The sequence below is a fragment of the Convolutriloba macropyga genome, chromosome 11 (genome assembly GCF_964194025.1).
Source record: "Convolutriloba macropyga chromosome 11, txConMacr16.3, whole genome shotgun sequence".
Classification (NCBI taxonomy): domain Eukaryota; kingdom Metazoa; phylum Xenacoelomorpha; order Acoela; family Convolutidae; genus Convolutriloba; species Convolutriloba macropyga.
Genome location: NC_134478.1, coordinates 43,513,892 through 43,526,163, shown reverse-complemented (window position 1 = coordinate 43,526,163; position 12,272 = coordinate 43,513,892). Strand labels below are relative to the sequence as shown.

The 12,272-nt window shown below is 35.7% G+C and overlaps 1 protein-coding gene across 1 annotated transcript in view; it reads left to right on the top strand.

Moving 5' to 3' along the window:
* The window catches only part of LOC142349137 (uncharacterized), a 271,437-nt gene that overhangs the window by 178,365 nt on the left and 80,800 nt on the right, over positions 1–12,272 (top strand). Inside the window, exon 11 of the mRNA XM_075400552.1 lies at positions 9,873–10,226. Coding sequence (XP_075256667.1) covers positions 9,873–10,226 — 354 coding nt within the window. The remainder of the gene's footprint in view (positions 1–9,872; positions 10,227–12,272) is intronic.

Below are 12,272 nucleotides of genomic sequence, written 5' to 3'. Positions count from 1 at the left end.
GCTGATTGGAAAAATGGTAGTACATACTCGATATTTGAAAATGGAAATGAAATTATCGACCTAGAAGAACCACTCCCCGTCCATTTGAACAACTTACATTAAAAAAAGTGTTTGTTTTTCTTTTCTTTTCCTTCTTTCTTTCCGGGCCATTTCAGGTATTTCACATTGTTTTTTCCTCTTTAAAAGAGTCTTTAGCAAAATGCCTATTTATCTTAAAAGTAGGTTTGTTAAAATCACGATAATTGCAAATTGTTTTACCTGAACAAACTATGGATGTTTTTAGTCCATTAAAATACATTTTTGTCATCCCGAAACCAAACAACATGAAAAAATGACCGTAGATCAAGATTACTTCCATAGGGATTTCGTTCTCTGAACCCCAGATTTTCAGAGACCGATACCTACAAAATTACATCACCGGTAATATTAATGCTCTTATGTACAGAAAACTCACTTCATAGACATCAAATTCAACCTCTTCTAGAAGCTTCATATAGTCAGTTTTCCAAAAGTTGCTTGGCCCATTTGTTACCTACCCTGTAGAACATTCAACAAGTTACACAAAAATCCCCAAGGTCAACCCCTCATTTTACTTGCATCCCTTGCCAAAACCAATAGTTTAATTATTCTACTATTTGCGTGACCCCCATTTATACTGAAAGCCACTGCCACTATTTCCAGTGCGATTAATGCTAATTTAATTTCATCCCATAGCCACTTTATGACCCTAAAAATACCTGGTAGTGTCACAACTTATATATATTTTTTTTCCTGTACCAACCCTAAAGATGTCCCTAAGAACTTTTAATGATACATTGACTACCATTTAAATACTTCCGCTAATTTCCTCCCTCGATTTCGTTTTTTTCATTACTACTCAAAATAGTTCCTTCATCATGCTCCCTGAAACCGTCTACAGTTTCTTAATTGAAGGTTTTTTTTGTAAAATAGTTTTCTATAGTGCTATTTTGATTTTTATTCTCCTATTAATTATTCTCCTCTTCGCAGGAAACAACAAGAAAGGAAATTGCGTGGTAACATAACTATCATTTTTCTCTCATGAAATGGACACACAAAAACTAACAATTAAGCACAAAAATGTCTATATTATGACCACTTCGATCCTTAGTCTGTCATGAAAGCTTCAAGGTTTTCATTAAAATTACATGCGAACAGTGAAAATGAACCCCCACATATTGCGTGTGTAATATTTTACAAACAAGTCATTACTGACAAGGGATACCAGATGCGCCCAAAAAAGTTCAAAGTTCAATATTTTTTTCGATATTTTCGGGTTTCAATGCAAATCTTGCAAACTGATAAATGTCCAATACTCCCTTCAAAAAATTGTCAATTTTTTTCCCATCCTCCCATCAATTTCTGAAAAAACTGTGTTGACCATTACTCAACCTGCAAAAGAAGTTTTGAAAACCCCGCATTAAAGATGTTTGATCCGTCCCTTATGCATTCATTCATGTCTCACTTCATGGCTTTTTTACTAACCAATCTAATAGTATCTGCTTTTTTCCATACAATTTTTATCTTCTTTACAGAAGAAACAAAACTTATCTTATGCGTTCTTTTCGCAGGACTGGCCCACATCTTCAATGAGATAGAAAATTTTCCGTTTGAAAATTAAAGCAATTCTTAGCGGGGCTAAACTTTTTGAACAACAATTAAAATACGTACAATAAAACTCGTTTATCTCACAAACTTGTCTCCCCTGCTGCATGGGTCGCTGCAGCAGTGTTAGTGCGACACTGTCCCCAAGATTTAAATATCCGGCAGCGCAGAAAAGCGAACTAGTGTCAGGGCTGCCCGCTTGGCATAACTATAAAATATTTTTATTATCCCTCTCTTTTTAATCTATTCTGAAAAGTTTCTTCTTTCTTTCTTTTCTCAATAGTTTCAAAAAGACACGGCATTTTCCTTAACAGGAAATTTCTGTTGGTTTGATTTAAGAAAAAATTGCCCTATCTGTTCCAGGCACTGCCAAGCCTCTGAAAAAATCATAATGCAAATCCCAACGAGGAGCAACAATATAATTTTATACCGTGCAAAAAAAGTTCTGTATAAAAGCAAATTAAGAAAAAATTCGCCGTTGCAAACAGTCTTTGAAAACATTGTCTTCCGTTAGACTTACAACTAGTACACGCCAAAAATTATGGAAATATTACTCTTCTTCAGTACGTCCTTCAGAGATTGTCCACAAATCCTTCGTTATTTGAAAAAAGGGATTCACATTGTAATCAAATGCCCACTGCTCATAATCGCCGCTATCCAAGTAGCCATTCTGACTCAGTTTTCTCTAATCCCTCTAATGTATGCCAAACTCCACCAATGCTTTCGAGTTTTTCACAGTGTCAGGAGTTAAGCCAAAAAAGGGCATTTGGCAGAACGAAACTATTACTTTAAAAACAAATCAAAAAAATTGTATTTAGCCGGACAAAAACATTTCGATAAAAAATAATCAAAAAATTGCTTTCAACAAAGCAAAAACGTTTCTATCAATCGCTACTAACAATTGAATTGAGGAAAATTTTTAAATAAGCAATTAACACTCGAAACTTTACAAAAACGCTCTTACAGCAGAATACTTTTTATTAGCAATAAATTTGCAAACAAAAAAAAACGCTATAAAGTGTGATACTCACGACAGAGACAATATAAATTACAAGTAATTTCATCCACCAAATATGACATCCCGACCCATCATGCAAAGCATTGTCATTACTGGCTCTCAGCAACAAACGTCCCAAATGCAGCTGTCATCAGCCTGTCAAAAACAGAATGCAGCTTCAACCTGCCGGCAAACCAAACAACAACAGCAAACACAATTCTCAGCGGCACCCTTTGGCTAGCAACTAAGAACAATTATATCGAACTCAGTCAGAAGCCCAGCACAACCCGGAACAAAGTTGGTCACAATCAACAGAAAGAGAAAGTTCGGTTCCAAAAACCCCAACAAAGCAGTCACGCAGAAAAAATAAAGAAATTGGCGAGCATACGTGATCTTCTGGGCAACAAAGAACGGGAGAAAAGAATACTGTTTCAATGAACAAAAAAACAGAGAACACGACATTAATTCGACAAAATCCTAGATTCTTGACGAATTGAGATATTTTCTGGAAAATGACGCACACAAATTCAGAATCGCTGAAAAAATAAATGTGCAAAACGTTTCCAATGGAGAAAAGTTCTATGCAAGATCCAAAACTTTGCCCATAGTGAAACATTCACCCTACACAGTGACTTGAATGTTTGGAGAATTAAAGAAAAACACAGCGATGACAACACTTACTTGGTTAGGAACAACCAGCTGGATGTCTATGCCAACTTTCCATATACACATCTCACTGCTTTTCCTACTCCATTTGACGCTATCAATGAAGTCAAGCAAGCTCCCTCGATCACCGAGAACTCGAAATTTTGACAGAAAATTTTTATCAAAGAATGAGAATTACAGGAATTACAGATCAGTTTTGAGAAGTTGCAAATGCAGTGCACTGAAAAAGAAAAGGTAATCAGTGACGACTACTGGAAGAAGCAAAAAATTGTGTCACAGCAGTTAAAAAACTAAAGAAACAAATTTCAGAGAAATCAACAAAATGTATACCAGAAAACATCTGGAAATCACGTCAACCAACCAGAGCCTAGGAATTGAGAACAGAAAATTGGCTTAATAAGTGCATCAGCTAACCTCAGAAACGAAGAAGGTGAAGAAGAAAGTACAAAAGTATAAGACCAACAGAAAGATTTTCAAGAACAATAACAGCAAACATCAACCAGACCCCGATGAAGACCAATAGATGGTTGAGAAAAACTTAATAGACGAGGATGATTCATGTCTAACTTTATCCGAGAATGAGTTCTTCATTCAGTAAAAGACTGAACTCCAAAACGTATCCTCAGAGAATCAATACTAGTCAACTAAACTCATTTTCCTCAATAACGAAGTTCTTAGAGGTTGGATTCCAACATTTGGTACTAATCGAATTGGATAAACTATTCGAACTGTTTTATATTATGCCGTACAACCGCGTTTTGTGATTAATATTGTATTTAATCATGACCAATGGCGATTACTGTGACATGACTCCTACTCAATACTACACAAGTCCTGTGTAAACCTTCATCAACTTCAATTACTTTTCAGACTTCCGTTCTCGAGAATTGTAGAGATTTAAAATAAAAATTTTAACTGTTTAGAAGCCAATAAAATTATATTTGATGCAGTATATTTTTTAATCATTTTTCCAACTTAAAATTGGGTTGAGTTGTTTCTAGATCTGCTAGACATGAGCGGATAAATCAGCCCGCATAAAGGCCTGATACTTTATATACCACTATATCACTAAATACCACTACTCTTAGCTACCACCTGAGAAATAACGTGCGCTTTGTCTAACAAAATATTAACATTTGAGCCCGTAATTTTCTAACCAAAATAGAGCCTCAGTTTAGGCTTGGATTATCCAGGGCCAAATCCAAATTAGAACTGGAACTCAATATGAGTAGGCGCTGCTAATACTGCTCAATTTCTCTACTCTTTGACCGAAATATGCAACTCAGGTGAACTACTAAAATCAAAACAAGTGGATCAGAAGAAAAGCAAAAAAATTCCCGCACAGACTTCAAGGTTATCTGATCAGAAGCGGAAGAATTCAGGCGCCTACGCAAGGATTAAACAGGCTCAAAGGCTCCCGCTTCTTAAATATTTGTCAAAGGAAAATCAATAACATTTTACTGAGATAAGCAGAGCTAATTCCTTCAATTTCTGGCTAATAGTAAAATTAAGAAACCGTTTCAAAATGAACACGGACGTGGTTTTCCATCACCTATTGGCCCGATGCTTGCCTGATGATATTGAGGAATGAAGCAGGATGAAATTGATTTCTGTTCGACTTACGACCGTAGACGGTCCTTTCCTTTTTCTCAAAAATTAACTGAAATTCCACAACAACATTACTGTTTAAACGGTCAATGTAACTCCGAAATTTCAAAAATCCTCCCCTTAACTATTCTATAATCTAAGTTCTTTCTCTCGAACCATCTTACGATACAACCACTGTAGCAAAGAGGTGTTGAATACATCTACACAGCAGCTCAGTCCGATTAACAGGACAATTAGTAAGTGTGTATATTTGTATTCACCCTGGTTTTAGCTAACACTTTCACCGCCAGATCTTTTAATTCATACTTATAGCACAAACAGGTCTTAGGCTTACATATATGGCTTCCATTTGTTACAACTTTTGTCAAGTGAGATTGGTATTCATAAAGAGATCCCGTATTATGTGAACTGTAGCAGCCCATTCTAATTTGAAAATTTGAAAGCGCTTGTTCCAAATCGAACTCTCTACTTCAAAAATTACTGATTACAGAAAGTTACCTAAACACTTTTTATATTGTCGAAAACCTAACTTACTGGATCAAATTTGAATGCATACTTTGTTGGAACTTGTAAGTGTTTTGCAAGTTCCTATAGGGCGATGAATCGTCTTGCAATTTTTTCTTCTCTAAATTTGCAAATTCTTGCAAGTTAATTATTTGACTTACCAGGTTATTAAAAGTTAATCATTCGACTTACGAAGCTCCAAAAAGTTCCATCTCTTTGTGAACATTTAAGTTGTATGTTCTTGTAAGTTCCTGGAAGAGCGCCTTGAAGGGGTTTTATCGAAATTATTTCAGGTCTTACAAGATGACCAGATTTTGGCCTCTAGAAAAAGTGCATAAAACAATAAATAGTGGCAAGAGAAAACACTTTACATATATTCTGCTTATCGTTGACACTGATGACAGTTTTAGTACGCACCTCCTTGCACCCGACTTGCACGTTCTTTCAAGTTAACAATCCATTGCAAGAAACTGGTAAATTTATCGAAGTTATTCATCCAGTCCAGCCATGGCTCAGCTCAAGACTACTTTTTTCGTGAGTGACATCAGTTCCTTTACACATTTGAAATCACGTCTTCTCACATTAGACGGTTGAGAGGAACAGCCTAAGGTAATTTGAGCGTCATAGAAGCTGGACAGGAACCCCTATTTTTTCGAGGTATGCGGGGCTAGGAAAATGAAGCTTGGGGAACAAAATAGAACCAGAGATTGAATTGTAGAGGTCGAGATGCGCAAGGTCGAGAGCTTACTACCAGTTAGTGCAATGTTGAAAACTTTAGGCTTGAAAAAAATGCCTCGGAGTTGAACCAGTTTCACATGTTGTGCCCGTCCTGTGCAGTTCCACCCTAACAATATTCATAAATCAGAAGATGTCCGACGTAGAGTGTTTCATTGGCAGAAAAGTTGAAGCAGTTTTAGCATAACACAGACTAAACCGATAATACTTCAATGCGCTAACTTTTCCTCAACGGGACTGTACAACTATTTTAAATGGCCAATTGAGAGTAGTTTGATTATCTTTTAGCTTCTTTTGTCACTTAGCTGCATCTTTTTGCTTATTATTTTTTACTGTTTAAAGTTGCAGAAGTTGTTAATTTTTCATTACCTTTTTGTCTATAACACAAGTTGTGCAAAACAACATTTAAAAAAAGACAAGTGTCTCAATAAAGTAATGTCAAAACAGTACGCTTTGACCCTTGTTCAATATAAATTGAAGGATAATGACTATTGACAATCCACACTGACTATTGAAAGCAACTCATCCACGTGCCAATCTCAATGGTATCCCTGAATTTGAGAGCCAATTTTGAAAACTAATTTCAGGACTGTTTTCTTTGACCTCCCAGGTTTTGGTCCAGACCCAAATTGAGCTATAATCAGACCCAATCGAGCGCACACCCCTGTGTTCCCAGACCGAAATTACAGGGTCTGGAAAGCGGTTCGAGCGCACAATAGTCTGGACCATGGTCTGATTTCGGTCGGATCAGAGGTCAATTCGGTCTGGAATGTCTGATCACAGTCTTTATAGTCTGGACCAAGGTCTGTGTTCGGTCTGATCAGAGGTCAATTCGGTCTGGAAGGTCTGATTTCGAGTGCTTTTTTTTCAAATTTTTGGCTCTGCCAAGAGGCAACAATAAAGCAGCGTTCCGATCAGAGACTCATCTAAAGTCCGATGACTCTGATCAGAAACAAGAAGTCCAGTTGATAGCAAATGCCGGTCCCCTCAAGAGGAAATTTTGATTAACTGAAGACCACGAGGTTTCTTGTGGAAAACTGTCTAAGTTCATCCATTGAGTCAGAAATATGAACTAAGGGGTATGGCAAATGAAATTTTTTCGCAACAGTTAAGTTTCCTTTTCATTAGCAATATTTTCAGAATTGGCTTTTCCTTAGATGATTTTAATACACCAAACACAGTTTTTTATGAAATGAATATATTATAGCAAAATTAAGAGATTTGTTCATAATCAATACCTTTCTCTGATCAGACTATTTTGAGCGCACATGAGTCTGATCATAGTCTGATTAAGGTCTGGGCAATGGTCTGAAATTGAGTCTGGACCATGGTCTGAAGATGGTCTGATCATAGTCTGTTTATAGTCTGGACAATGGTCTTAGTTTGGGTCTGATCATAAGCGCACTATAGTCTGATCAGAGGACATTTTGGTCTGGAAAGTCCGATCAGAGATCATTTTGGTCTCGATGATCTGATCAGAGGTAACTTCGGTCTGGAAAGTCTGATCAGAGTTCATTTCAGTCTGCATAGTCTGATCATAGCTCAATTTGGGTCTGGACCTAAACCTGGGCTATATAGATGTTTTTAGATTCAATGTTATGCCCATTTAAAGTAGCTTTACTTTTAGAAACTATCAAAAGTGAATCCTTACATTTATTTACTCTTATATATGTTTCTGAAGTGAAATCTGTGAATTCTTCATCTTGACTGTTAGTCTATTGTTCAATTCTGTTCATTGTTTTCAAAAAAAAATCTTCTGAAGCAGTTCCGTAATAATTAGATAAAGTGCCAGAAAATTTAAAACACTTTTTATCTGTAAAGTCTTATGTTTACAATTGCACTCTACAGTTGTCATTTCGTACCAAAAGTGGTTACAAATGGCTACAAATTTTTAAGTGCAGTTTAATCAATTTAACAATTGCAGCAATGCTGTTCTGAATTTTCGGACGAATAAAATACGGTCTTTACAACTGTTTCGCACTGCAATTTTAACCCTCAACCGATTCATTACATACAAGAGAGCTAAATAATATTGGATTTCCAAAATTTATGTGTGCAAGTTATTCATCAGCTTTCGTTTGCTGTTCCGCTTTAACTCTCAAAAATTTTAACCATTGACAAATGTTCCCTCAAACTTTAATTTTATTCACTTGCGTCAAAATTTCGAAAAAATGATCAAAATTACTTAAAAATAAATTGAGAAGACCTCATATTTCAAATCATTTTAACCTTTGAGGATTTTAATTACCCGCAACCCTATAAATGGAAGCAGTTGCTGCTCGGTGTGTTTATTTCAACAAAACACTAATTAGGCCACAAACTTTTATACAACAAATAGTAATGAGTTCTTCAACTTTATATACTAAGTTTATGAAACAGGAAATCTCAAGGTTTGATTGCAATCTAATTTTTAAATCATCCTTCCAACTTATAAAATGTTTTTATGAAATTAAACATTTAGCATACAGTCAATTTTGTGTGTTTGTCGAGTCCAAACCGCTAAACTGAACTTCTTCGCAAGTCGTCAAAAATACTTTTTAACACTTCAGTTCACTGAGGAACTTCAAAAAATTTTTTTTCAAAGGCATTTTAGAAATGTGCAATTGAAATGTGATCTTCTTTTCATGCGACTTTTTGCTTGACCAATTTTTGTCTGATTCTTTTCAATTTCTCTCATCAAAAGAAATTATCAGGTAACGCCCAGAAGGCAATAAGTGTCTGAGCAGCTCTCTTACAGCCTTACGCCTTGCTAGTCTCTAAGTATGCTATTCACTGAAACATTCATGCACATAAATTTGTGGTGTGAAGTTCTTAATCTTAAGAGTTTGACCCCCATCACTCACTCCCTCCCTCAACACTTTTCAACTCACTTCCCACGCCTCGTGTCAACCCTCCTCCCCACATTTTACTCTCCCTTAGACCCCCAATCTGCTCATACCCCCTCTAATACTAGCATCCCTAAGACACAGCCTAAGACACAGCTAGCATCCCTAAAAAAATTGAAAAACATTTCCTGAAGAGTTCTGAAAAACATCATCAGTAAAGTACAATCAATGTAAATTTGAGTAAAACTTTATGGGTCTGGGATCTTATTTAGACATTATCTGGATCACGATTTGGCTGGTTGAGACAGTACCTTAATAATTAAAAATGGTCAGATATTGCAGATATATTTCATAGATCTGTAATATCTGGCCATTTTTGTTATCAAGGTACTTATAAGTAATAACACAAGACTTTTACCAGACAAGACTAATAACACCAGTTGCTCGTTGGTTACCAGGTTTTAGGTCGATTAGTAGATTATAAGTAGGAAGCTCGTCCATGCACTCAAAAGCGCACCTTCCCAACCATCGCGCTGTGAAGATTAGCCCTGATAATGTGAGCTCAAATTAAGCAAAAAAAAAATAAGCCCCCCCCCGCCCCACCATGCGTTCACTCCATCCACCCCTCCCCATTAATTAAGCCACCCTTAATGCACTCCCTTTTTACTTGTGTTCCACCTCGCTCATTTAAGCTTTATTTGGCCTCCCAATACCCAAACTGGCTATTGATGAAGTCAACCGCTCGCCAGCCGTTTGAGGGCAATTCGCATGTTAATCGGTTATGATTTTTCTTTTTTCTTTTACGGGAGATATTATGTCCGAGACGAAAATACCCCCTTTAAAGATAAAGTTGTGAATTGAATCATATGATTACTCCTACACCCCAAAATGTTATCACGTATTCTTATGTATAGAACTCATCAAAGCTAGAGTGGCATCGTATCAAAACGAGGGATCAGCAACGTCATACTTCAACTTTCGAATTTTCTACCCAGCCACAGAACTCTCAGTTGAATACAGGGTTCTAGACGATCGTGATGAGTCGGGTGACCTTCAATACACATCTTACGATGTAACCAACATTACCCAAATAGATGACACCGTGTTCCAAATCGACCTTCTGGAGAATTACGCGACTGGTGCCAATCTTAACGTACCTTGCACCAGTTTGGAGGTTACTAACATTACTACTAACGTCGCAGACAACAATGGAAATGCGCGAAAATTTGAAGACGACGATTCATTCCAGACATTTTACGCCTGGACAAGTAAGTTCAAAATCTCTTCCAAAACTTCATTAAGATTGCGGTTAACGTAATAGAATCAGATTTTCGTCTGCTCGGGCTTAAATCTGCTACAATCCTTTTACTAACTCCACCACTGCTGGTTCCAATCGCAGAATGAAAAATACCAAAAACTATAGCGGAAAAACCTCAAAAAACGCCTTTTTTTAAATGGCTAGAGAGTTTTCCGACAGTCGTAAAGGTTATTTTATTATGAAAGACCCCTTATTAAACTTGGTACAGCCGTAGCAAGGCGCCTTATTAATCTTCATACGTCTTTGATCCGGTAGGTAACCCAGAAATCATAGTACCTCCGTACTACGGCCCGTAGAAAACTTAACAAGATCTTACTAATGTTTTCAATTAAAATTTAAGAAAATATACGGCGCCGTACACCAGTTAACCTTGAAATCATTTTTTTTTCAAATTCAAAAACCTGGTAAATTTTTGAAGTTTGCTCCTTCTTGATTTAAACTTAAACACACCTCTTTAGAATTCTCCGAGGTTTTTTCTATATATTAAGAGGTTTTGAATGATGTTTTAAATCAATAAAGTGATATTCGGCTTTCTTTCTTTTTCGTTTACATTTTATCGCTCCTTTATTATTTAAAAAATCATTTCTTGTTTTAACTTTTCAAGAACCAATCCTAAGATGAGAAAAATTAAATATCATTACGCCATAATCATGGAAAGTTCGGAGGAACTATAAATACTTTTGCTACAAATTTGCGCATACTGAATTTTACTTACGTCAAGACTTTTTCATAAGTATTTCTTGAATTATCTTCGTTAAAAACATTTTGAAAAGCGGTGGGTTTGGATATGTAAAAATATGTAAATTGTTGGGGTATGATAAATTATAGATCTGTCGAATTCCAAAAATTGCTTTGAACGCAAATAAAGAAAAATTAAACAATATCCGCATTATAAAATTGAACACTGTCTGATGGAAAAGATAGAAACCAAATCGAAAAGATAGAAAAAAATACATATAATTCTCAGCGAACAAATGGCAAGAATAAACGCAACTTTTGCAACAAGCATTTTCTCTCAAACAACTGAGCATACTGTGAACGAAAACGTTGGCTGTTTATTAACCAACAGCTTGTGAACAAAATGGAAAAAACCTAACTTATAGAAGTAATTACAATAAACCAAAACCAATCGCATAGTTAAATTGCATTTTTAATAAGTCTTAAAGATACAAAAAGTTTAAACAAGCTTCAAGTTTGAGTCGGTATGCTTAATGACCCGTTACTTAACGACTTAGTACCCGTAGACACTTCTAATACAATCATTCATTGATTTTAAGAAATGAACAGGCTCGGCTAGGACCCGTTTTCAATAAAAAAGTATCATTGGTTTGAACTAAAACAAGGAGGTCATGTTAAAGGAAACCTTGCAGAATGAACATATTGAAATCAAAGTTTTTCTTTGACATGATTTTCAAAAAATTTTGAAAAATTGCCGTAAAGCTGATATACCAGTGTCGAAGATTTACCTTCAACTAGAAATAAGGTATGTTTTGCAGAGGAAATATGTTTTTTTTGCATCACAAATCTTATTCAATTATTAGGGGTGAATGCAGTGAATTTCGTATATTAAACAACATTTTTGTCTCATACACTGTTGTTTTTCTTTGATCTTGAAAGGGGCTTTATGTGCACCTTTGAATTGATTTTACTACTTGTTTTTCCGACCCCTCTTGAGGGGGGAGGAACTATATACTGAAATGGGTTTTTTTTGTTCAGTCAATTTTGGCCGATCGATATATTCATTGTAGAGAGTTGAGACTGGTATCACTAGACAGCTTGTACAGCGTAGAATATGGAATTGAAAAATGTTTTTGATTTTCGTTTTTTTACAGGTAGATATCGAGTTTTAAACCTTCGAGAAAATAGAGTGAATTCCGTTGATTTTAATTATCTTTTTTCGGAATTTTTGTCTAAAATATCGCCAATTTTGCTAAAATTTAATGAAATTTTTCAAAAAAATGTTGTTGATTTTATTTTTAAAGACAAAATTTATTGT